The 22837-nt window shown below is 40.0% G+C and overlaps 1 protein-coding gene across 13 annotated transcripts in view; it reads right to left on the reverse strand.

The window, feature by feature from the left end:
• Positions 1-22837, reverse strand: part of STOX2 (storkhead box 2) — a 142641-nt gene that overhangs the window by 37320 nt on the left and 82484 nt on the right. For 2 of the 13 annotated variants that reach the window (XM_021544263.4, XM_021544011.4), the window contains exon 2: positions 7852-7950. The exons of 8 other annotated variants lie outside the window; for them this stretch is intronic. In XM_021544263.4, the coding sequence (XP_021399938.2) occupies positions 7852-7936 (85 nt within the window). In that variant the 5' untranslated portion in view covers positions 7937-7950. Of the gene's footprint in view, positions 1-13; positions 209-692; positions 4616-7851; positions 7951-22837 lie in introns of those variants that run through there. 3 more of the 13 variants (XM_085578725.1, XM_085578723.1, XM_085578727.1) reach the window with 3 other exon arrangements.

Genomic DNA, 22837 nt, shown 5'->3' on the forward strand with positions numbered 1-22837 from the left:
AGACCAGACTTACTCGCTTCGCCACTGAGCTCTGCAGCTTTCTAGGGCAGTGGGGAGCGGCCGGGCCGAGCCATGCCGTGAGACACGAGCCACCGCCGTGCCGTGAGACACGAGCGCCCGGAACGCTGCGGAGACGCTCGGCCGCTACCAGCAGCGCCACTCGCTGCGGGCCCGCTGAGCCCCGCCGGCCCAAGCCGATGCCGAGCACCCGGGCCAGCACCACCCGGAACGCTGCGGAGACGCTCGGCCGCTACCAGCAGCGCCACTCGCTGCAGGCCCGCTGAGCCCCGCCGGCCCAAGCCGATGCCGAGCACCCGGGCCAGCACCACCCGCGCCTCCCGGGGGAAGCACAGCCCGCCCGTCGGCGGGGCGGGAGAGCAGCGCGGCCTCCCGCCGCCCCGCGCTGCTGCCCAAGCTTTTAACGCGCAGCAAGGCGGGCAACCGAGCCAAATGGGGAAGGACCGCCCGGCCCGGCCCGGCCCGGCCCGGCCCGGCGGCTCCCGGGTACCGGGACGCGGCACCTCCGGCAGCGCCGAGGCGCCGCCGCCCGCCCCCCGCCGTGGCAACGCGGGGCCCGGTCCCCACACCTCCCATCCCGAACCCAGCACGGAAAGCTGACATCGCCTTAGGGTCCCCGAAACAGGGAGAAAAAGCAATATGCGCCTAGTCGGAAGACGGGACGTTGCTCCCACCTTTGCACGACATTTTCAACCAAAACCCAGCACAGTGTTCTCTTCTACAAAGGCCGCCCACGCCCCAGCCATTTTGGATGCATGAGCAACTCCCACAGGACATGCACCCCTGTGTGCTGCTGCTGCTTCAGGAACGGCCAAAATCCCGGAAAGGGAGAACTCAGGAATAGAAACAGAAGGGGGGTTTTGTTGATTGGTTTATTTGGCCTGCAGGTCGGGGGGCTTTGTGTTTTTGTTCGAGGTTGTTGATTTTACATGATGGTAAAGCAGATTTCCATCCCATTAATCTACAAACACTGTCCTCCCAAGAAACCCTGGGGTTGGTACTCCAAAAAAGCACTACAGGAACGAAAACACCTTTGCCTTCCTGAGGGCAGTGTTGTGATGGGATGTGTGCCGCTGATGACAGAAATAAATCTGAACAGACTAAATCCATCTCCCACTTCAAAAGTACTTCAGAACACCCATCAAGTATTTTCTGCAACTTTTCAATTCAACATAGCTTCATGATTGATCCAAGGTTTTTGCTGTTCTGTTTTTAGCGTTTAAGGGGGTCAAAGGACCAACACCAAAATGCTCCTCTCTGGCTGCTATTGAGTAGCATCTGAACTTGTGCAAAAACTTCAGCTGATTAGCCACCCATATTTAGAAAGAAGTTATTGTCTAAAAGGGCAAGCATAATGGAAACATTTTTGCACAAGAAGTCTAGAAAGACCCACTACCTCTATTTTTAATGGATACAGAAGGTTCTATGACCAAAATATGGTTTTTCCAAACAGTGATCAGCACACATGCTAAAAACCACAGCTATAGAGCAAATTGAAAGCTAAATCAAACCACATTGTCCATCTCCCTTGGTTCCATCAAAAGCAAGCAGGAGAATTAGTTTATGAAGGCAAATCACAGGGTAACAATAGGTGCCTCCTGTGGATCCTGAGGATGAATTTGAACTTTGCTCTGAACCTGGGCTGAGGACTTTCTTCACAAATGTGCATCTTGGTTTTTATCTCATTTACCATCGCATGGTCCTCAGGCATCAGCAACATACACAGTCTAACCACACCTAGCTGATGAATATTTAGAAGAAAGCTGAAGCAGTATTACAGTCACAGTAATTCAGTGTTTGGGACACAGGAGGTGTTTGCAGTGTGCTGTGGTCAAGAATCAGCACCATGACCTCGTCCTCCTTCAGCACTCAGGCACAGAGGGACCTGAGATCAGACTAGGAGCCAATTAACCACTCATTCAGCCTGAATTTCATTATTCCTCTCTTTATAAGCTTATCCATTGTTTCTAGTACTTAAGGAAGATGCACAATTTGTGCTTTAATGCACACATTAAAGTACAAATGCTTTAATTCCAAACTGTGACATACAAACCACTACTGGAGATAAGGTGAACTAAACAGAAACTTTCCACTTGAACAATAGATTAAAAAGATCAAGAAGGTAACTCAGCAGAGTAATACCAATTTTGAAAGGCAATTGCCAATCCCTCCAAGCAAGACTGAGAACTACTTGATGGCAGCACAAGTGCTAGGATCTCCCTCACCCTGCAACTACACTCTGGAAATGCACAAACAGTATTCACAAGACCACTGGCACTGCCCTTTCATAATAAATGAAGAGCTGAGTGGGGGAAAAAAAACAAAAAACCAACCAACCAACCAACTCCTCTGTAAATCAAATTTCCCCATGCCAGGCAGTATAGAAGAGCAAGAGCATGTGGTTCCTATGATCATGCAACCTCTGGCATAAAGGAAATCCCAGGCCAATACTCAGCATAGAAGCTACAAGCGAAGACAGTGCAAAATTGTTTTCAAAAGCCATATGACCATATTCTGTCTAGCCTATACATCAATTTCACATAATATTGCTTTGGCTTCTCTGTTTGTCAATAATCTCCAAGACCTTTGCATGCTGGCAATGGTATTTCCTTCACTAATGTCACTGACATCCATTGCTTTCTCTACAAGTCAAATATGAGGAACTGCTTCTTTAGTGGATGACAACAGCTCTGTCTGGCATTGTACAAGATCTAGAAGACTGGCAGTCCTGAAGGACTTCACAGCCAAGCTCAGACAGAGCCAACATATTTCAGATACAATGGTTATCTCTGAGGCCATGGAAGCAATACAATCACTTCCTCCTTGCAAGCTTCAGCTTAACATACTCCTCAATTACTGCTATTATTAAAGTTCCTTTGAAAAAAAAAAAAAAAGTCTCAAAATAATTTATCAGTTTTGGTGTATGACTTTGGGACCAATCACCTACCTTCAGTTATTAAAACATTTATGATTGCCTTTTCCCTCAAGTACAGGAGGAAGAATTTGGCAATCAACTAGGGAAGACAAGCTGACTGACAATAGCTTACAGCTGAACTAGCAACTGCTCAACCAAATTGTACCATCCATAGAATATGTGCCATGAATATTAGCTATAATCAATAGCCATGATTTCTATTGGCATATCTTGTTTGCATTTCAAGAAAATAACAAAAGAATCTGATGCTCACATATTTCTGCAGTACTTAAAAGTAAAGAATCCCTTAGTTTTCTCCACATAGTTTCTGTTAACTGAAACCCTGGAATTATCTAATTACTACCTCCATATACAGGATTTGCTGAGATACTAAAACTCTGAAGCTGTAAGCTTACAGGTGTTTTTGCTCTTTTCTCCTTCACTGCTAACAGGAAAGATTATGGCAAAGATTAACTAGACTAGGCACTCAATTTGTTCCAACATCTTACTCCTCTCAGATGCTGGTTTAAAAATGTCGACCTGAACTGAACCAATGATCATCAAGCAAATTAGTTACCGCAAGAACCAAATTTGAGACCCTACACTTACTAGTAAGAACTCTGGGAGTTTCTCAAACAGCAGACTTGGATTCTTCCAACCACCAGGAAAAGCTCCAGGACAGACCTAGCACACTCCACACTACTAACCCCTGCAGGAAAACAGCTTTGATTCAAAAGGAAGGGATGGTCAAGATGTTGGAAAGCTACTCAAGACATTTGTGTTGCATTCAGTGCTGTGACAGGAACTAAAGAGAAAGGTATCTACATCAGATTCATGCTGCCCATGTGGGAAAGCTCACTGGCCATTCACATAGTTTTTGTGGTCTGTATTGAACACTGTGGTTAAGCAGTTACTCAGCTCACATTAACAGAGCTGACCAGGTCAGAGAGAGCTCTGGCCTGCCTATACAGCTCCTAGTACATGCCATATGTTTGGCCCCTTCAGACTTCATTTATTTTGAAATTTAAGTCTCTAGAAAACCTTATTGAATAGTTCATTCAAAATGGTATCTCCCATGCCAGAAATCTTTCATTTATAAGAGAGTCATAGGGTTAAACAGGAAATAAAAAGACCAAACATACCAATTCTTGAAACACTCACATCAGATGTATGATGGAAATTATGTACTCATCTGTGCTAGAACCTGACAAGAAAATAGTGTTGGGTATCATAATTGCTACTTCAGATGGCCTGAGGAATTTATCACCATGCTGGTGGTATTCTGTGGTACTTCTCCTTTGTTCACAGGAAAATGAAAGTCCTTGCACAGACAAGTCATCATTTGTCTGTGTATTCATCATAGATGCCTAACTGCACAACAGAGCTACCCAACCTAAAGACCATCCATTGCTGTCCTCATCCAGGACAGCCCACATTTATGCTTGATCTGCTCTCATGAGTTAGTTTAGGGAGCTAACCTAGCAGGAGGCTACTCTTGCCAAAAAAAAAAAAAAAAAATGTATGCCAAACTCTGACTGGGTGACCTGTTAAAGACAGAGGAGATCCTGCCTCAGAGCAAAATAGGAGGCAGTCTGCCACAGGCAGTGGAGAAGCAGGACCTCCTGCTTTGGGAGGTAGCAGTTACAGGTAGGAACTGCTCAGTTATCACAAAACTGCATGGTAAAATGGCCACTCACCACTAAAATGACTGACGCAGACACCATCCTGACAGCGGGTCCATGTGACAGCTGAATTTTCAAAGGGCTTTAAAAAGGCTTGCTAAATTCCATTCATTTTCATGGCATCCAGATTCAGATCTATCAGCACTGGTTTCAACTACAAAGGGCAAGTTTTGCAAAATCAAGCTTTGTTTATCATATCTGACAGACCATCAAGACTTAAACAAAGTAAAGACATGCAGCTGGAATAAACAAGGATGTAAGTAGCAAGCACACATTCCAAGAATATGTTTAAAAATAGTGCTGTTCTTACAGAGACAGATGTATCCATTTTCATCAGTAGTTCCAAAGATCTGGTAAAAACCATTCTTTGCAATAACTGAGCTTCCCAAGGAATATGGTCTATTAGACATCAGATATTGACCATTCTAGTGGAAAGTAACATGCAGAACACAGGAAGGATCCTGCATTTCTCCATGCACTGCTGCAATATCTCCCCAGAACACAAATGACATAGTCTCAAAGAATGGCAGACGTCCTACTGTGTAGAATACAATTCCACTGATATTAAAATTTATTAGAAAACCATACTTTTTTACATATTAATTTTAGAAAGAGGGAGAAATATTTTGACAAATGTCAGAACTTCCTGTTATGGCATTCCTGCAAAACTGTTTCTTTCTCTCCCTTCAAATTAGGTTGCTCTAAAAGACTGCATTAGGTAGAGCAATATTTAAAATATTTAAACAGTCAAATTTGAAACAAACCAGTCTGATCCTGCTGGAATTAAGTGCTCTATGTGATCTAAATATACGGGGTTTTGGATTTTCTTCCACATGAAATCTGTCTACTTTGGAGGTCTGTTTCAAATCAGAAAACAATTTCCTTAGAATCCCAAAACCTCTACAAAATAGAGCCTCTACCTACTAGTCAACTGTATGCAAGCTTCAAATTTTACAAAACAAGTTTCAACATATGTCCTTAAAAAATATCAAGTATCATGTATTTCCTCATGTGAAATTTGAGAATCTTAACACATTAGTTTAAAATGAAAACTCTCGTTTAGTCTGAGCTGGATTGAAGAGTTTTTCCCTTGCTCTGTATCTCAATCTGTGTTTTATTGATTTATCTTGTGAACACAAGTCTTGATTGACTTGCATGTGTTTATAAATATGTATGTACAACTCAGAGTACGAAAGCAGAAACAGCATTACATCAGCCTCAACACCTGCACCATGTTGACTGAAGCAGAGAAGACTGTCTATTGTTTCTCCTCCTTATTAATGTCTGCCTTCCCAGCCTTACAAATGCCTTACTGCTCTTTCAGTAACATAAATCATGCTGACTCTCTCTGACTTGCAATTTCTACTGTGACTGGGAGAGGCAGGTCTTGAAAGGAAAAAAAAAAACAAACAAAACCCCAACAATAAACTGTGAAAATATCTAACAAATATCCTTATGATTTTTATAATGACATCTGCCCCAAGTGCCCATTTGTGTGGAAAATGTTTAAATTGCTTCATTTAAAAAAGTCTACAGTCCTAAGGGAGCTTTTAGAATTATATACAAAACATTTTCATGCAGATGGAGGACATTAAGTACTTCATGCATGCAAGAAGGAAAAAAAAAGCTTGAAGAAATGTTACAAGAAGAAAGCAGGAATATTTTAAGTCTGACACAGAGATCTTGTTCATCACAAACACAGAGAAAACAAACTGAAAAGAAACCAAAAGGAAACAGCTGATATACTATAGAACAGAGTCTCTCCAAAAACTTACTCGGCATCTAATGTGACCATCTCAACAATCCTTCTTCTAAGCTAAAATGTAAACCTTAAAAAGTACCTAATTTTGCACCACAGAAGTTTACTACTCTTTAAGCTGAGATATGCATTTAGGTAGAACAAAAGGTAAGGATCCAAGTCAGCCAGCACTGGGGGAGACACTCGCCATACGTCACCCAGAAAACAGCAGTTTCAGCAAACAGGAAATCCAGACTGGAACTGAGACCAAGACTGCTAGCCATAACAGCAGTGAGTAATGGCAGTAATTTTAAGAGAACAGTGGGGACAAAATCTGGTTTAAAAATTGACTACTTATGGAAATGTTTAATGGTCACCTGCAGCAGTTGCAAGAGGTGGGACTCAAAGACCCCAAGTGCATCTATCTTCAGAATCAGGCCCCTACCAGAAGGCAGCTGTGGGAAGGATGTTACCTGGAAAAGCATCTGAATACTTGGAAAACAGGCTACAAAGGAGCAAGCATTGAGACAAACCCCTGAAGGGCAGCACGACTGCTTTGAAATTTTTTTTTTTTAATTTCCAACTTGATTCTGAAGCGATAACATCATGCCACAAGCAAAGGAACCAGAATAGCAATGTTGTCTAGAGCATGATTTCATCCTCCCCACCTTTCAAGTTGCTTATCGGCTCCAAGGGACACTGACAAGCTTAGCCGCACAGGCTTGCTGCTGGAAGAATGTGAAGCTAGCAGGGTTTTTCAGGTCAGGCTGGACCCAGTACAATGCTGCAGATTAAGCAGCTTCAGTGAAAGAGGTGGAAGTCTTGGGAGCAGAAGACAATTTGCTCCTGGGATTAAGATTTGGAGCACCTAACCAAGCATTTAGGTTGGAAGGGACTGCCAGGTCTCAGTTTGTTCCTACTTTGATGTTCAAGCGACCCGAGAGGGTAACCTTTCTGGTATGAACAAATCATACTAAGCAAGGCATTCTGTATCACCCATTTCTAAAGTATACAAATATATCCTGGGAAAACAAGTTTTTGTTGCTGCATGGCCAAAGTTCCCAAACTGTTTTAAAGATCTGCTGTGGTTTTGTCTTAAAGCTCATCAATGCTCAAAGCCCATGAAAAACTGTCATATTCTCACTGCTTGTGAACATACCAAATAGCAATTATAAACAAGCATTGTGAAAAGAGGATCCAACTGGTGGACAGGCTCTTGAAACTTGAACACAACATTCAGACATTTTTCTCTCATTTCTGTGATCTTATGCCTGAGTTCTGCTGACAAGAGTAGATTATCTGCAAGTCTTTCTACTGCCTCTTATTGGAGCCCAGATCCTTAATAGCATTATTTGCTATGCATTATCTATTACCAAGATGTAAAAGAGACAAGTCCTATGACATAATTCCTGCCCCTCACAAAGTGAAGCACCTAACACCAGCTGTTTTAAATGTCAATTTAATGTTAAATAGCGTCTCACAAAACAAGGCAGACATACCACTGGAAATGTCCCCATGTTCCAAATGCCTCTCTTGTATTGGATGCATCATTCTTGTAACTTTGCAACAGTCAGGGCTATTCATTAAACAGCTATTAGCTGAAAAAAATAAAATGTCCATTAAAAAGTAGCACCAACTTTCTGAAAGTGCAGTAAATTGAGACACAGATAAACTTTCAGAAGCAGAAAAGGATTTTAGCTAGCAACTCCATCCTGAACCACTGTTTTATCTAAGTGGATTTTGTACTTTTATAGAAAGCTGCCACAATAATCCCGGTAAACTCTGAGCATGTGAAAAGAAAAAAAAAGAGGGAAAAAAAAAAAGAAAATAAAATTATGATCTTTCAGGAATACCCCAGATGCTGCCATGCAATCTCTTCAGAAAGAGAATTCCTTATATTGAGAGTTGATTTTGTGCCACTTTCTATTATAAACTCAAAAGATGTACATAATAATATATGGGTGAAAGTGATTTAAAATGTATTTCTAATAATGTTTTAATAAGGACCTGCTTCAGGAATTATTCATACAAACTATTTCCGTTTGTTAAAGCCATTATCCCTATTCTCTGACTAACCCCCTACACCCCTTTCAAAAGAGGAAAAAAACCAAAGCAAAACCCAACAAAACCAAAAAACCAGAGAACAATTTAAATGTTTTGATGTGACAAATGCCAGACTCCAATGCTCATAAATGTGCTTGAACAATGCATTTGAAACTCTCATCCCAGCACCTTGCATCTTCAAATCATCTCCTGAGCTCATTCAAAATGCAAGCACTTTAAATGTACAAACATGGAAAGAACCTTCCAGCTCTTGTAAAGAAGATAATGAATCACAAAGTTAACTTTTTACTTTCAAGATGACTCTCAATCGTTGCTTCTGTGATTTTAGTTTCAGCCTCACCCCATCCCGATCCTGGCATGTTCTGCTCCAGAACACACAGAGAGATCAGAAAAGCTTTGCTTAAGATTCAGAAATAAGATAAAAAGTACAGGTAACTAGAAGTGTGCTCTATCCTGCCTGAAAAGATGAGGAGAGGGCTGATAGTGATAGGGGACAGCAAAAGAGCACACAAGAGCACACATGATATAATAAAGGGAAATGCTCTTCCAGAATGAGATGGAAAATGAATGAAGCAGGGGTGGAGATGGAGCAGGAAGGGATCTAAACAGTTATGAAGAAAAAATAGAGACAGTTTTTAAACTAATGAGAGAAAAAACATATACAGCTTTACGGAAATGGATGCAATTTTTAAAATTTAGGCTAAAAGGCAAATGAACAAAAGCTTTAAAGTAAAAGGTGAGAGAGAGACCTATCCTGAGCAGGTTTCCAGTACACGTTGATACCGTGCATTATGAAGCCCTGGATTTTTAAGGGGGAGGTGTCGGGAAAAATTATTTTCCTTCAAAGCAAACAGAAGCTATGACTAGGGCAGACCTACAAGCAAACAAGCATCAGCACCCTTGGCTACCCAGACCAAAGAGACAGAATTAACAAACTCTTCAGCTGGCTGTGGGAATGAAGGGATGGCCCATTGTGGATGGCACATGTAAACCACTGCTAAATAGGCATCCTGAACACATTTTCTAAGCATCTGTTTGGATACAGGCCTCCACTGCTGGCCTGGAAAATGGCAGGACTGGGAGCAGGGTGGAAACCACAGCCTCCAATTGCTGCTCAGCAGTTTTAATCACAGGATAACCTGGTGATGTGGAGAGGAAGAATTTCTGCCCAGTTTACAGCAGAAGTTGTAATTCCTCCCAGGCAGCAGCACCTTCACTTCATTCCCACAACCCACTATCCAAAGCTGATTCTCAAAAACTTTTCTGGCAGTTGGAGGTTTGGTAATTTTCAGGTTTTTGTTTGTTGGTTTGGAGGGGGTGGGTGAGCTTTGGGGGCTGCAGGATTGTTTTGAAGGTGTTTTTATATTTTATTTTTCTTTCTTGGTCCACTATCAGGGTGTAATTAAGGTTCAAAGTTAAGAAAGAAAGAGAACCAGCTCTGAGTCAGCAATCAGCTCAACATCCTGTTAATATCATCCTGTTAATCTCTCCCAGTCTAGGCATGTAATCTACCTGAGAGGTAAATTAAGTTTCCAGTGGTTGCCTCCATGGGTTACCAATCTCTATTGCTTTTTATACAGGCATAATGTCTCCTAAGAATACACAAACAGGTATTACACTTTACTTCCACGAACCCCATTCACTTCATAGTAGAACTTATACCTCCAGACAAGGAATATAAGCTTAGTTAGAAATTAGAAGCTCTATTTCCCCATGCACTAAGACATCCCTTACTCTACTTTAGATTTAAAGAAAAATACAACTGAGTACAAGCAGCTAGAATTAGGTTTTTTTTTCCCTTCCAGTGTTTTAACTTGTTAACAAATCAAGCTTGTTTCACAGTCTCGAGGTGTTAGTTCTCAGGAAAAAAAAGATTAGCAAGCTATAGTCATAGCTTTTAACAAGTTCTCAAAGTTCCATAATACCTCATAAAACAAGTATCACTTACATCCCCACCACCCAGCACAGTGACCCATATTGAACATGTGCCACAACAGCAAATGCACACCATTTCCCTTACAGCACTGTTCAGTCAAGTCAAACTGAGATGTGAGAATATGGTACCCCGCATTTCCGTTTTTCCCCTTTTCCCATCCTTAGTGATGACAGGTATCAGGTCTGTAAACCAGCTTTGTCTTGAACAACCCTCAGGCAAACATTACCAAGTCTTGCCTTGCAGACTTCATGAGGAACTTCACCTGCAGCTGTGGTAGGACCATTCTGGCGATTCTGGTAGCCACAATGATTGGGAGGCAGACAGGCAATGCCCATTGCTCTCCCAATGTCTTGGGAAAACAGGAATTAATATCAAATCACTAGAAAGAGGTGACCTAGATGCTAAACAACATCCTACATCCTCGCTGCTGACAGGACTATTCATTTCAGAGTGGACAGGCTCTATTTTACCAACAGTTTTCTCCATTTATATGCACACACTCCCTAACGCACACACATGCACACACAGGTTCTCATTATCAGACAACGGTTGAATGATTGAGGGTTAAGAATTATTCCTATCTCTTTTTACCTTGTTGATAGTTTCAAAACAAAAATCAATTCAATGTATGTATCATTTATAGAAATTGGTTTTAACTCAGCTGTTCCACACAGGGATTGGGAAGCTAATGGCTCTGCTGCAAAAAAGACTGAATAAAAGCTCCCAAAGGATGATTTATTCCACACTACCCAAATTCCAAAGCGAGGTTTCTCTTGCACATAATAGTTAATAATCTGGATTCTTCTTTGCTGCACTATTATTTCACTGGCAGAATTTACTGGCAGTATAAAATATAGGAGAATATTTTATTCTTCATATATTTTGCACCTCCATCTCTTTTGCATCTTATCTCTTTCAGGACATACAGTTTAAGGCTTCACAGCATTTACAGTCCTTTATTTTATGCGCCCAACACAACAGGTACCCAAGTGCAATAAAAAATGAGTAATTATGATAAGAATAGAAGTGCAATTTCTCCTCAGGTACACATCAGGCACCTGAATTTAGGTGAAGTCTCTGTGCTTGTAGAGTCAAGACTTGAATTGCTGGTCATCGACAGGTCACTGACAATACAAAAGAAGAGCAGTGCTGTGTTGGGATAGTGAGGAAGAGCCAAGTCCAAGACTTACCCAGCAGAGGTCAGGCTAAACCAAAACTTCACTGTCATTATGGGTCCTAAGAAATTGTCTCAGGTCATTCCCACTGTTTCCCTCAGAATCAAACAACAAGTATCTTTACAATATGACAGATACCTAAGAATTACTCTGAAAATCAATTTAAAACAGAAAAAAATTAAGTTTGTTGGACAATATACCCTTGAAAAATACTAAGACAAAAGCATCTGCACCAAACATTTGAAGAACACAGTATTATTGTTGCAATAAAATTGGTTAATTAAATAAGAATGAAAATCCACTGTAGCAACATAAACAAAACATTGTGCATACTCTCCAAGAGTATTTCAAGCAAATTTTGTGCTGATACATAGTGATGTATCTGATATCCAATATGCTGATAGAATAGTAAATGCTTCTAAAAATGCACATTGATATAAGTATTCATAATGACAAGAGGCATCATGAAGGGTCTCAAGAATTTGGGAGTCATCTGTCCACAAAATCAAAACAAAAGCATCACACATTTAGCATAAAAAGCAGAAGACAGAAAAAACTTAAAACAAGACTCATGGAGATAGAATAAAGTAAGCCTGCATAATGTGCTCATATGCATGACAAAGACTCTATATAGCCTCCCACAGCTTTCAAATAAAAATGCAAAAATACTATAAAAACCCAACAAAGGAGATGCAGTGTTTAGTTTCTCAGTAAGTTGCATTGAAACAAACTAAACAGTAGAGAATGTACAAAAAATGCACAGAGAAGTTAAAAAGTGCAGCATCAACCATGTCTGTGTACTTGTGATATGTACACATATATGCAAACATGCATTACTTGTTAAAAAAACTTTTCTTCTACAGTCAACATAAGTGTTGGGGGGGAGGTCTGAAGCATGTGAATAAGATTTTAGCACAGGTAAGATGTTCAGTGATATTTCTTATGACAGCTAATACTAGAACATTGCAGACAATGCTAATTACACCCTGAATATTGTTTGAATCAAGGGGTTTGACACATCATCCAACACTGATTATGGCAAGCAGCAACACTGCATTTCACAGGGGAATACATCAGTGCTGTTACGCAATCATTACCTTAAGGAAGTAAAGCACCCTAAGCTTGACCTAAGCAGTTGGTAGGCAGTGAGTTGTTTATGCTTAAAATGCCTAAATTTACAATCCAGGGCAATGGATTTTACAGTCTTTCTTGTTGCAGCACAGGCACCAGCACTCTAGGTCATGCTCTAGTCTCCTTTTGTTGCTGCTTACCAGAGAATGTCAAGATTGGTGGAGTCAACTTTGGATTGCCTCTGGGCCTCTCCCCTTGCCCTGCTCTGTGGGCATAGAAAGGTTTGATTACAACTGTCTCCCTGAAGATGCATGCAGAAGTCTTGTCTCAGAACACACCTTTTTTTTCCCTAATAGTCACCCAACTCAGAGCTTGTGCACTGTCCTCTAAAGGCATTCCTAAAACTGCTTTATGGTCTCTGCGCTGAGGATCGTTTACTTTCAAGCAGATCACAGGCTTTGAGATGCAGCTCTATTCCTCTTGTTCCACACTAAGCGGACACATGCCGTTCAAAGGTTTGCAATTACAATATTTACAGCAGAACTAGAACTGGCTTGCAACCTACCTATATTGATATTTACACTTTTCTGAAGGGCTGCTTTCAAGTCTTGGCTGTGCAGAAAGTTTAAAAGAAAATGACCCACCTCAAGGGAAATAGCGAGTTCCTAAATCACTGCTCTATTTTTGTAGGACAGAGTTTTATCCACAGAACACATGTACAAACCTTTCAGCTCTGATTAATAAAGAAAATATGGTCACATAAAAGATACTGCAGGGATGCCAGAAACTGTACTTTTCTAAGTACAGTTAATGTGGAATCCACATTAATGTGATTTCTTTAGCATGCACATTCTACAAGGATTTAAAAGACTACACCTGATATGTTAGAGAAGCAACATAGAGAGTGTTATATTTATTAATTCAACAACAGTTTCAACTGAGGATGAAATGAAATACAAATGACTACGAAATACTACCATTACTCTTTAAATACCTCTTCTGCAAAGCCAGAATCAATTACAGTGATTGCAAAAGCTGGAACAGCCTCCCTCATTACCTGAAAACTACTCAAACTTGGGATGAAGTCAGAAAAGACACAATCAATGTAATGAAAACAAGACAGACAACACCAGTGCTCCTCCGGACATGGCCCATTCATCTGTGCATCCTGCAGACAATTCTTCTATCTGCCATGCCAGCCACCCTTGTTCCATCTTGCAGCCAGTGATTAATTACACTTCAGTGCAGCAATTCATCCAAGTCGGACCTTTGAAACAGAAAGACACTGTGGGAATCTTCTGCTTTGCTTTTTAAGCACTTCCCTCCAGTGGTAAAACTGAAAGTAATAAAGCTACATGGTATCAGAAGGTAGGATTTCTGTATTTTTGACTGCCTTGTGGTACAGAGAAAAAACCCCAACCTGTTATGCATCTTCATATTAAGTACTGAGCTGTCATTTATTACATCAATGTTCAATGAAAGATTCTCTGATGGAAGGAAAACACTTTCCAAACCCAACATGTGTGTTATACATTTAGATTTGAAAAGTGCTTTCCTTCCACTGAAGAAGCAACACTGTTCTGTTCTGCAGCAATGTGTGCTGATATCCCAGTTTAGAACTCACTGCACTTTGCCAGCCATGGAAATGTCTAATTGCATTCTGCTCTTCCAATCCAGAACTCCTTGTACTGCTGCTATCACCACTTTTTTGTGTACCTCCATGCTCGTTTTGACAGCTCCTGTTAAAAACTAGCCACAACGTAAGCCTAGTTTAGACAGGCAAATCACCTCACTCATACAAAGGCAATCTTCAAGCCTGCCTCAGTAAATTAAACTTATAAGAAAATAATGAGAAGCATTCCCATGGGCTCATCTGAAATGTGGTGCTAGCTATGAGATGCAGCCCTGAATAATTCTAGCACAAGTCCACCTTCAGAGACAAAATACACAGAATTTGAGAACAGGGTAGTGTTTTCCCCTTCTGTTTTGTTTATTCTTGCCAATGTAACTACATACTTTTTTGGGTGGAGGAAGAGCAACAAGTTACAAAATTGCATGAAAAATAAGAACAAAGACACAGAAGTGTTATGCAACCAATAAAATCATTATTCTTTGCAACTAAAGCAATAAATGGCTAGGTTTAACAAATTATTCTACTAGGTAAGATCATTAATGACAAAATGAGTAGCTGTTGAATTAAGAATGCAATTGACTTTAGCATGGTCTTCAAACTTTCGCTTGAAGCCAGTGTGATTTGATTTGCATGTAGTACTCCCCAAGTAAATTAACAGAATTTGCTTTGATTTAAAAAGCATTCTTTGAGCACAAATATTCAAATCCTCTTGAGAGGAATGCTGTGGCCTCACACAGGTGGACTACAATAATCTGATATCCATTCCAATATGAATTTTTCCTATGATCTTGATACTCAAGGTGTTCAGTCAGATGCCAGTCTGTACAGGCTATTGGGATGACTGGAGGCAGGGTCTGGAAGAGCCTGCACATTCTTACTGAATGTAATATAAGTTCTCATGGCAAACTTATTATGCATGTCATACAACACTCAACAGCAATTAGTATTTGCCAATTCAGATATATCTGTATCCTATGAATTATGTTATCATCTTTGGATGTGTTAGCAACAGCTATTCAAGTAATGAAAGTGTAAAATGTGGCCTTAATGCCATTAACCTACGTATACTTTGAATAGAATATTTATAATGAAAAATCAGAAGTCAAGACCTAAGTAGCGTTCTTGTTATATTTCTTGATGCATTGTTAGATTTTGCTAGTGATGCTACAGAGTTTGTGCATGTTTGGGATTTTCTCCTTTGTTTTCCTGGCAGGACCAGGGAAGTCCCAGGGCTGAGACTGGTGGAGAGGCAGTGTTCCCAAGGACTGTACAATAGAGCAGTGTTTCCTAAAGTAGGTTATGTGAAGGACAAGCAGAAAGGCATCAGAGGGAGGGGTGACTGTGGAAAATATGGATGACATCATCCTCAGCATTAGCAGATCTTTGAAAATACGTGGCAGTGATTTATTGTCCTGGTAGATGATAAGGAGCTATGCTTCCAAAAGTTGGAAAAGTGCAGACCTATCCCAGTGTTTCCTTGTTTCACTGAATCCTTTTAACTAACTAGTTCTGGAAACATGGACAACTTGGTTATAAATGACCACGTGCTCAGCCTTTGTCTTAAGCTTATGCCCAGATGACCCATTTTGCACATTTCAACCAAGAATAAAGTGACCTCATTTTCAAAAGTGCTGAGCACCAGCTGTTCCTATTGTATTCACAAACTGCACTATAGGTTCCTGTTTTCAAATTCTTGACCTCAAAAGAATTTTGAGGCAGCAGGGTAGTTATATATTCTTCCACTTGCCATATGCCTATTTATTTTAGTTCAAATATAAAAGTCTGGGTCAACTACTTTAAAATCCTGAATGTCCTAAAACCTGAACAAGTACTTTTGTCACTAGAACTTAAGTGCAACCTAAGTGAGCCACGTGATCTAAAAAAAAAAAATTTGCACAGAAGAATGACTAGGTTGAAAGTCAGAGAATTTTGGCTTTCACTCCTGGTTTCTTTTTTATTCCTTTCTTTCTAATGAATGGTCTAAAAATGGGGGAACAATAGCATCCCAGATGCTACATCTGAATTTGTATTTCTGGGATTAAGTTTCTGTGTTACCTGCTACATAAAGTTAGGTTAAAAAAAATTCAAGATCATTTTGCTATAACTTTTGGGTAGCGACTTTTCCCTAACAGGTATTTTGTATTTTTAAACTGTTATTTATGTAGTTTTAAACTGTTAATTGAACATACCACTATCATCTTCGGACAAAAGATCACACTGCTTGTGCAAACAATAAATACTACTACCTTATCTTTCCCTCAAACCATAAAGATTCAAATCAGCAAAATCAACAAAACAACTTACCCACAAATCACAAAACTAGTCATGCTGATGATCAGTGCACAATATTTGATTTTTAAATCAAGCTGGTTTTTAATAAAAAGATAGCAAGAAAACCTCAAAATAGATTGAACTTGCTATGACTTCTTGTTGATCTCTACTGAGAAGACACTGTTTTGCACTGCATTGCATCCCATAAAAAAGCATTTGGACTATCTCTAAGGAAAGCACTACTGCTTTTGGGCATAAAGTCAATGAATCTATATAAAGCCAATACATAAATGTACACCACCTAATAATAAAAAAATCATAAATAGAATTCTCTCTCCAAATACAGTATTTTATTATTCACAGTATTATTCTCTTCAACTTGAAAATAAATTTATTGTATCCCAAACCCAATCTTGATACCTTACTTATGTTAATTAGTCAGAGTTCTATTCTGATTCCCCTGTAAAAGTAAACCTGGTCTTGCTTTGTACTTCTAGCTCTGCCTGTGTTTCACAACAGTAGAAAGCAAAGTTGTGGGAAGGAAGCTTTTCTGAAAGCGGGGTCATTGGGTGGGACCCACCAACCCAGAAGAGGGGAGGGTGAGATAAAAGTAGGAGGTTTCAAGGTAAAGGCCAGGAGCAAAAATGTATTGCAGTTGCACAGATAGACTCTCAGCTCTGAGAACCAGAAGCAAAGCAGACATACCAGTAGCTCAAAATCAGTGGTTTGATACGGTTTTCTGAAATTCTCTTCATACTTGCTGACATTTTACAGGTCAAATTGTCTACAAATGCAACAGGAAACTATCTGAAAGTTGCTGGTAAAGTGCATATGAAGAGGTAAAACATTTTATTTTGAAAAGAATTATGAATAGACGCTGTCAGATCACCTAAAGTCCTAAGATGTATGAAGGTGTTTAAGAAGACAACGCAAGATAACAGCAGAGGACACAAATAAAAATTGTCTCTTTCTCTTGGTGACAGTCTTTGAAATACAACTTGTTTCCTTGGTGTGAGAAAGATTTGTCAGTGACCTTTTGAGAAAAAATGGCTATAAATCCTGCCAAAAACAGCTTATAAATCCCTTCACACATCAGTACTTCTGGCTTCACTTGTTCTGTACTGCTGATGCTCTGAGAATCACCAGAAAGCACATCCCATCCTTGACCTCCAAAGCCAGACCACAGTATTTCCAAGCTTTGCACTACTGGCAAGGCACAGAGGTTTGCTAACATCACAAGAAGAGCTGGCTGGTCTTGTTTGATTAACTATCCTAAGAAAAGCTATCAATTCAATATTAATTTGATCCTTAATGCATTTCTTCCATGTAAATTATAGCTGCAAACACAATGAGGTCATCTTCTATAATCATGAATGCATGACAAGCAACATAAGATTCCAACTTCGGTGATTCACACACTAAAAGAAAAAACTAAGCAGCAAATGTGAATTTCTTATCTACAAAAGCAGGCTGTCTTTTCATTTCAAAGAACAAAACCAATACAACAGACCCACCCATACCAAGAAATATCTGAGCAGAACTATGATTTCTAGATCACTTTAAACAAGCCATATATATACTCTTTATATACTCTCACTGCTGCTCTGAACTGGTTTCAGGCAGCTTTTGCAGTTTTTCAACACAACAGTAGCCATGATAGTCAACGAATTAGCTTGCAATACACCCATCCTTTCACAAATGCCTGGTCAGACAGACTTGGTGGCAGGCCATCAGCTCAAGGGGTCCAGTTCAAGGGGTCTCAGAGACCCACCACCCTACTCATGACTGTATCATCCAAACCCCTTTTGGCTGTGAAAGAGGTGGCAAGAGGGCTGGCAAAGGATTTACATTCATATTAGTATTTTTATACAAAAGACTTCAAAAAATGGCAAAGCTGAGATGCAAATATAAAGAGAAGATTTAAATGCAACTACCAAGATTAGTTCTTGCAATTAAACTCACTAGACTTTGGCCTTTTCCTTCTGATGACATTTGTGTCTCCAAATATAAAAGTAGTCAGGCCAAGAAAAATATCCAAAATGCTCACATATAAAATGCAGCTGCTTAGCATGTGTCATTACCACACTGACTTCAAAAATACTGAGCAACTTAAACCTGCAAGCCACTTGGCTTTAGCTAGAGATAAATGCCTGAGATAAGAGAGGTTTAATTGTTCAATGTAATACTGTCGCATTACTGTAGCATTTATATAAACATTTGCTAACACTGCACTTCATATATTTCATTTCAGTGTTGTCAAGTACTGCTAAATGTTCCAGCTTTATTTATGGTCTGCTCCTGTAATATTTACACATTCAATGTTCCCCCTGATGCCAAATTAAATATACTATCCTAGCTTCAAAGTAGAAGAAACACACTTTACAACAGAGGGCATAGCCTACAGGTTTCTAGCAGTTACCTAGCTTATTCCTCTCCACTGCTGAAAGAGGAAAGGGGAGAATTGGAAAAGAATGTGTTTGTTAATTTGTGAAGAGAACATGAAATTGGGATTAAGGATAGCTTTGGGTTTAACTGTAATTTTTCTATAACCTAACTATTAAGTAAATTATAATATATATCTGAAATTAAGATCCCCACAGAGGAGACATGTTTGTAGACTTCTTGGACAGTTTGGTTTCATAATGGAATGTGTGGTCTGACACTGCTGTCTCTCTTAGTACTGTTCTTCCACATCAGAGCTCTTGGACAGCCTCAAGCAAACTTGACAGAGGGGAGTAGCCTCAAAAGTCTTATGCTCCCAAAAGTCCTGGTGGCCCACCACAAGGTGTACTGAGGTAAGACTGAAGCCAAAGCCGACATAGAAAGAGACATCAAACTCCCTAGAAGGGAAAGATGAGAGAAAGGGATGGAAAACACAGCTCATAAAGACTTCCTGTTTATCCACTTTAATAGCTGGTTGTGACTAGCAGGGAAGAGTCCTGCAGCCTCCACTCAAAGAAATCTCCCTTTGAATATTTCAGTTTTCTGCCTGCTTTTCTATTGAAAAATCAAGGGGAGGGACTGCTATATTGCAATGACAGCAAAGCACAGGTCAGAATCATGGAAAGGAAAGGCAAACTTTGTGATGTCACACCAGCACACATTTCAGCAAGGCATGACATCTCACCACAAAACCAGGCATTGTGCCCTGATTTTAGGACCGTCTGCAAGTAATACTCAGCAGTATTCTGACTCCAGAATACTGGCTCCAGGTCTTCCCCTTCTGTCACCTACATGCTTTAGACATAAGTGCCTCAGGGTCCCACCCTCTACCTGAGCACCAAGAGCTGTAGATCCTTCCTTTCACCACTGTGCAAGCAGGGGATTGCCAGCCTACATGCACATGGGAGACCACACTGAGGGAGCCACTGCCACACTAGTGACAGCACTCGTTCCAATGACAGCTACTGCAAAGATAGGTATGGTATTACTCCATGGCAGCGCAATCTTCCTTATAATCAGACAATTAGGAATTAAAAAAAAAAAACAAAAAAAACACCACTAATAAGCCTGATGGTTTTCATACTGCAAATGATCATTGGTCTTCATGATCGTTGGTCTTCCCTGAGCATCAAGTGAAGTCCAATTTTGTCACCTGGCTCTGTCTACAGAAACCATTCTACAGTTGCCAGCAATGGACTCAACAGCCTTGCTTTTTGCTCTCATGTTACAATAAACTAGCAATAACTCAGGTAAAAATCAATAGAATTGTACTGGTATACAAAAGAATCTGACCCCGTGGTCTATTAGGTGATTTTTAATGATCCAACAATTAGAGAAACCAAATTAAACATTTAACATTTGACCTTTGCTGCTTCTAAATTAGCTAATAGAGATTAAGAGCACATACTTTTTTCAAGAGTTCACAAAAGAAGATTTCAAATCCTGCAAATGACATTTGATATGTTTTCAATGTGCACTAGAGTTTAAAATGCTATTTTTTAAATGTAGAATAGTAGCTTCAGACTCTAAAATCATGGACTTTGGAGGTACTCTGATTAAGCATCCACTAGACAGACTGGATCCTGGACTGGAGTGGATGGAAGTCAATGTCCTGTGAGAATCTCAGTGCTAAAATGGTGTTTAAGAACATTTATGCAAATAAAACAATAAGTGACAAATTCAAAGACTGCTGAGAGGAAATCCTTCAAATTTTTTTATACTGAAGTCTATTATGAATATTTCATCACTTTTATCATATTTACTATTTTATATATCCTATATTTTCTACCATTTGCATTGTTTTTTCTATGTTTATATTTCACTCTTGCTAGAAAACGTATCTCCAACATCAATTACAATTACTAACAGCATGCACATCTAAATAAACACCTGCACATGTACAGAAAGCATAAACAAAATACACTCATATTGGTATAAAATCCAGCCTCCTCAAGTAAAACATATTAAATGGATGTGCTCTGATGTTACATTAACAAGTAATATATAGAACCATCAGAAGAAGGGTGGAGAATAAAATGGGCCGTCTTAAAAAGAACATACATATGAATACACATGTGTAAAGTAAAAGTATATTAACATGTATGAATATATTATGGCACTCAGCACATGCAGCAAAGTTATTTTGAACATACACAGCAAATAGATGATTCCTGTGAGCATCACTGAATGTGCACAGTGGATCTCTTGGGAGAGCTGGACCATGTGCAGTACATTCACAATCTCTGGAAGAACCACTACACACAGTTGTCTCCATCCACTTCTACACAACACACCTGAAATTTATTTCAGAAAGCATATTTCTATTATGCTGGTCTATGAATTGACAGATCTTGGGGACATAATTTGATGGATACTTAGGCAGCTTTGCAGAGAGAATGGCGACTGTATTCAGCTCTACACTTCACCAGTGTTTTCAAAGGCAACTCACTGAGTACATGAATAGAGTTAGTTCAGGCCCATATGAAGATCCAGGTATGTGGATTTTGCAATCCATCCCGTGCATCAGTCTTCAGAGATGGTGAACATTTGCCTTCTGCAAAAAACACCACTTTTACAGATATACAATGTGTCATAAGCTCAGGAAGCCATGCTGTAAAGTTATGGCCTTTAGCTACTAGCTGAACCAAGATTAAAGTTGTGAGCCAGTCAATGCCTCCAAAATAAGGAAAAGGGATGCCTTGGAGACATGAAACATTAGGACCCACTTCTGCATCCTTTTCTCAGGTCAACAGCTGTCTTGAAACAGCAGTTCCGCTTTACCAATAAGCAGAAGACTTGGAAACAACTAATGCCTTGGCACGAGAGCCTGCTTGCAATTTGAATCAGGAGTTGACATTTTTGGAATGTCAAGAGTTGATACAACAAGAAATTCCTGCTTAATGCAAGCCTTTCATCTAGGCATGTCACCTTCAAGGTGAGATGGCTCATGAGGCCCAGAATTCAGAGGGAAAGGAAAGGAAGGAACTGAGAGGAGAAAATTATGTGAAAGGAGTAAATGGAATTACAGAAATAATTAACAAATGTTTCTTTCATAACTTCAGAAAAGAATGTGTGATGACATGAATCCTATTGATATCCTAGTTACAGGAATCTGCAATGTCTGTGTTGTTTGGAGAGATGGGATTAATGTTTCCTCTTGACCTAACAGCTTATCTGCTGGTTTTCTACTACCAAAAATACCAAGAACCTCAAAACCTCCTTCACATGTGCATATATTCCTCATTATTAGGAAAAGCAGCAAAAGAAGACTGGATGAAACCTAATGTCAGTTTAGTATTGACAATGCACACAACTTGAGGCTGCCACAGTGCAGCTCCTCTCATGCAAGCAAAGCAGTTGTCACTCCCCTAACACTGCCTGGTATCACAGGCAGTGATACCAGGCAGTGTACCTGTAGTGTACCTGCAAGCAAAACATCATGAGGACTGCTAAACCAACTGTATTGCCTGAACCAGCTGACAAAGGATGGGAAGCACACTGGGGGGAGCACCACACGCACTTGCTTTCTCCTTCCACTTCCTTAGATACCTGTTTGTGGTAATAGCTAGACACAGCAAAGTGGGCAAGACAGACCTGGGTCTTAACTGGCACAGCCACTCTCAGGTTCTTACTTGTTGCTGGAAAAACACAATCCAAAAGTGCTATTGCATGGCATCATATGCCAGAGCAGGTTTTAGATGCTTTTTTTCTCCTTGCTGGTCCCCATAGCAAAATAGCCCTCCCAAAGTTATGCACAGCAATCATATGCATGCATCCACCCATTCAGGAACACATAAGAGGTCAAATGCTCTGATCTGAAAAACAGGTTTGAAGCCAGTTTGCTGTTAGAGATAAAATGACATTTCCCATGGGTAACTGTACTGTCAGACAAT

Source organism: Lonchura striata, chromosome 4, assembly GCF_050655825.1.
Source record: "Lonchura striata isolate lonStrDom1 chromosome 4, ASM5065582v1, whole genome shotgun sequence".
NCBI lineage: Eukaryota > Metazoa > Chordata > Aves > Passeriformes > Estrildidae > Lonchura > Lonchura striata.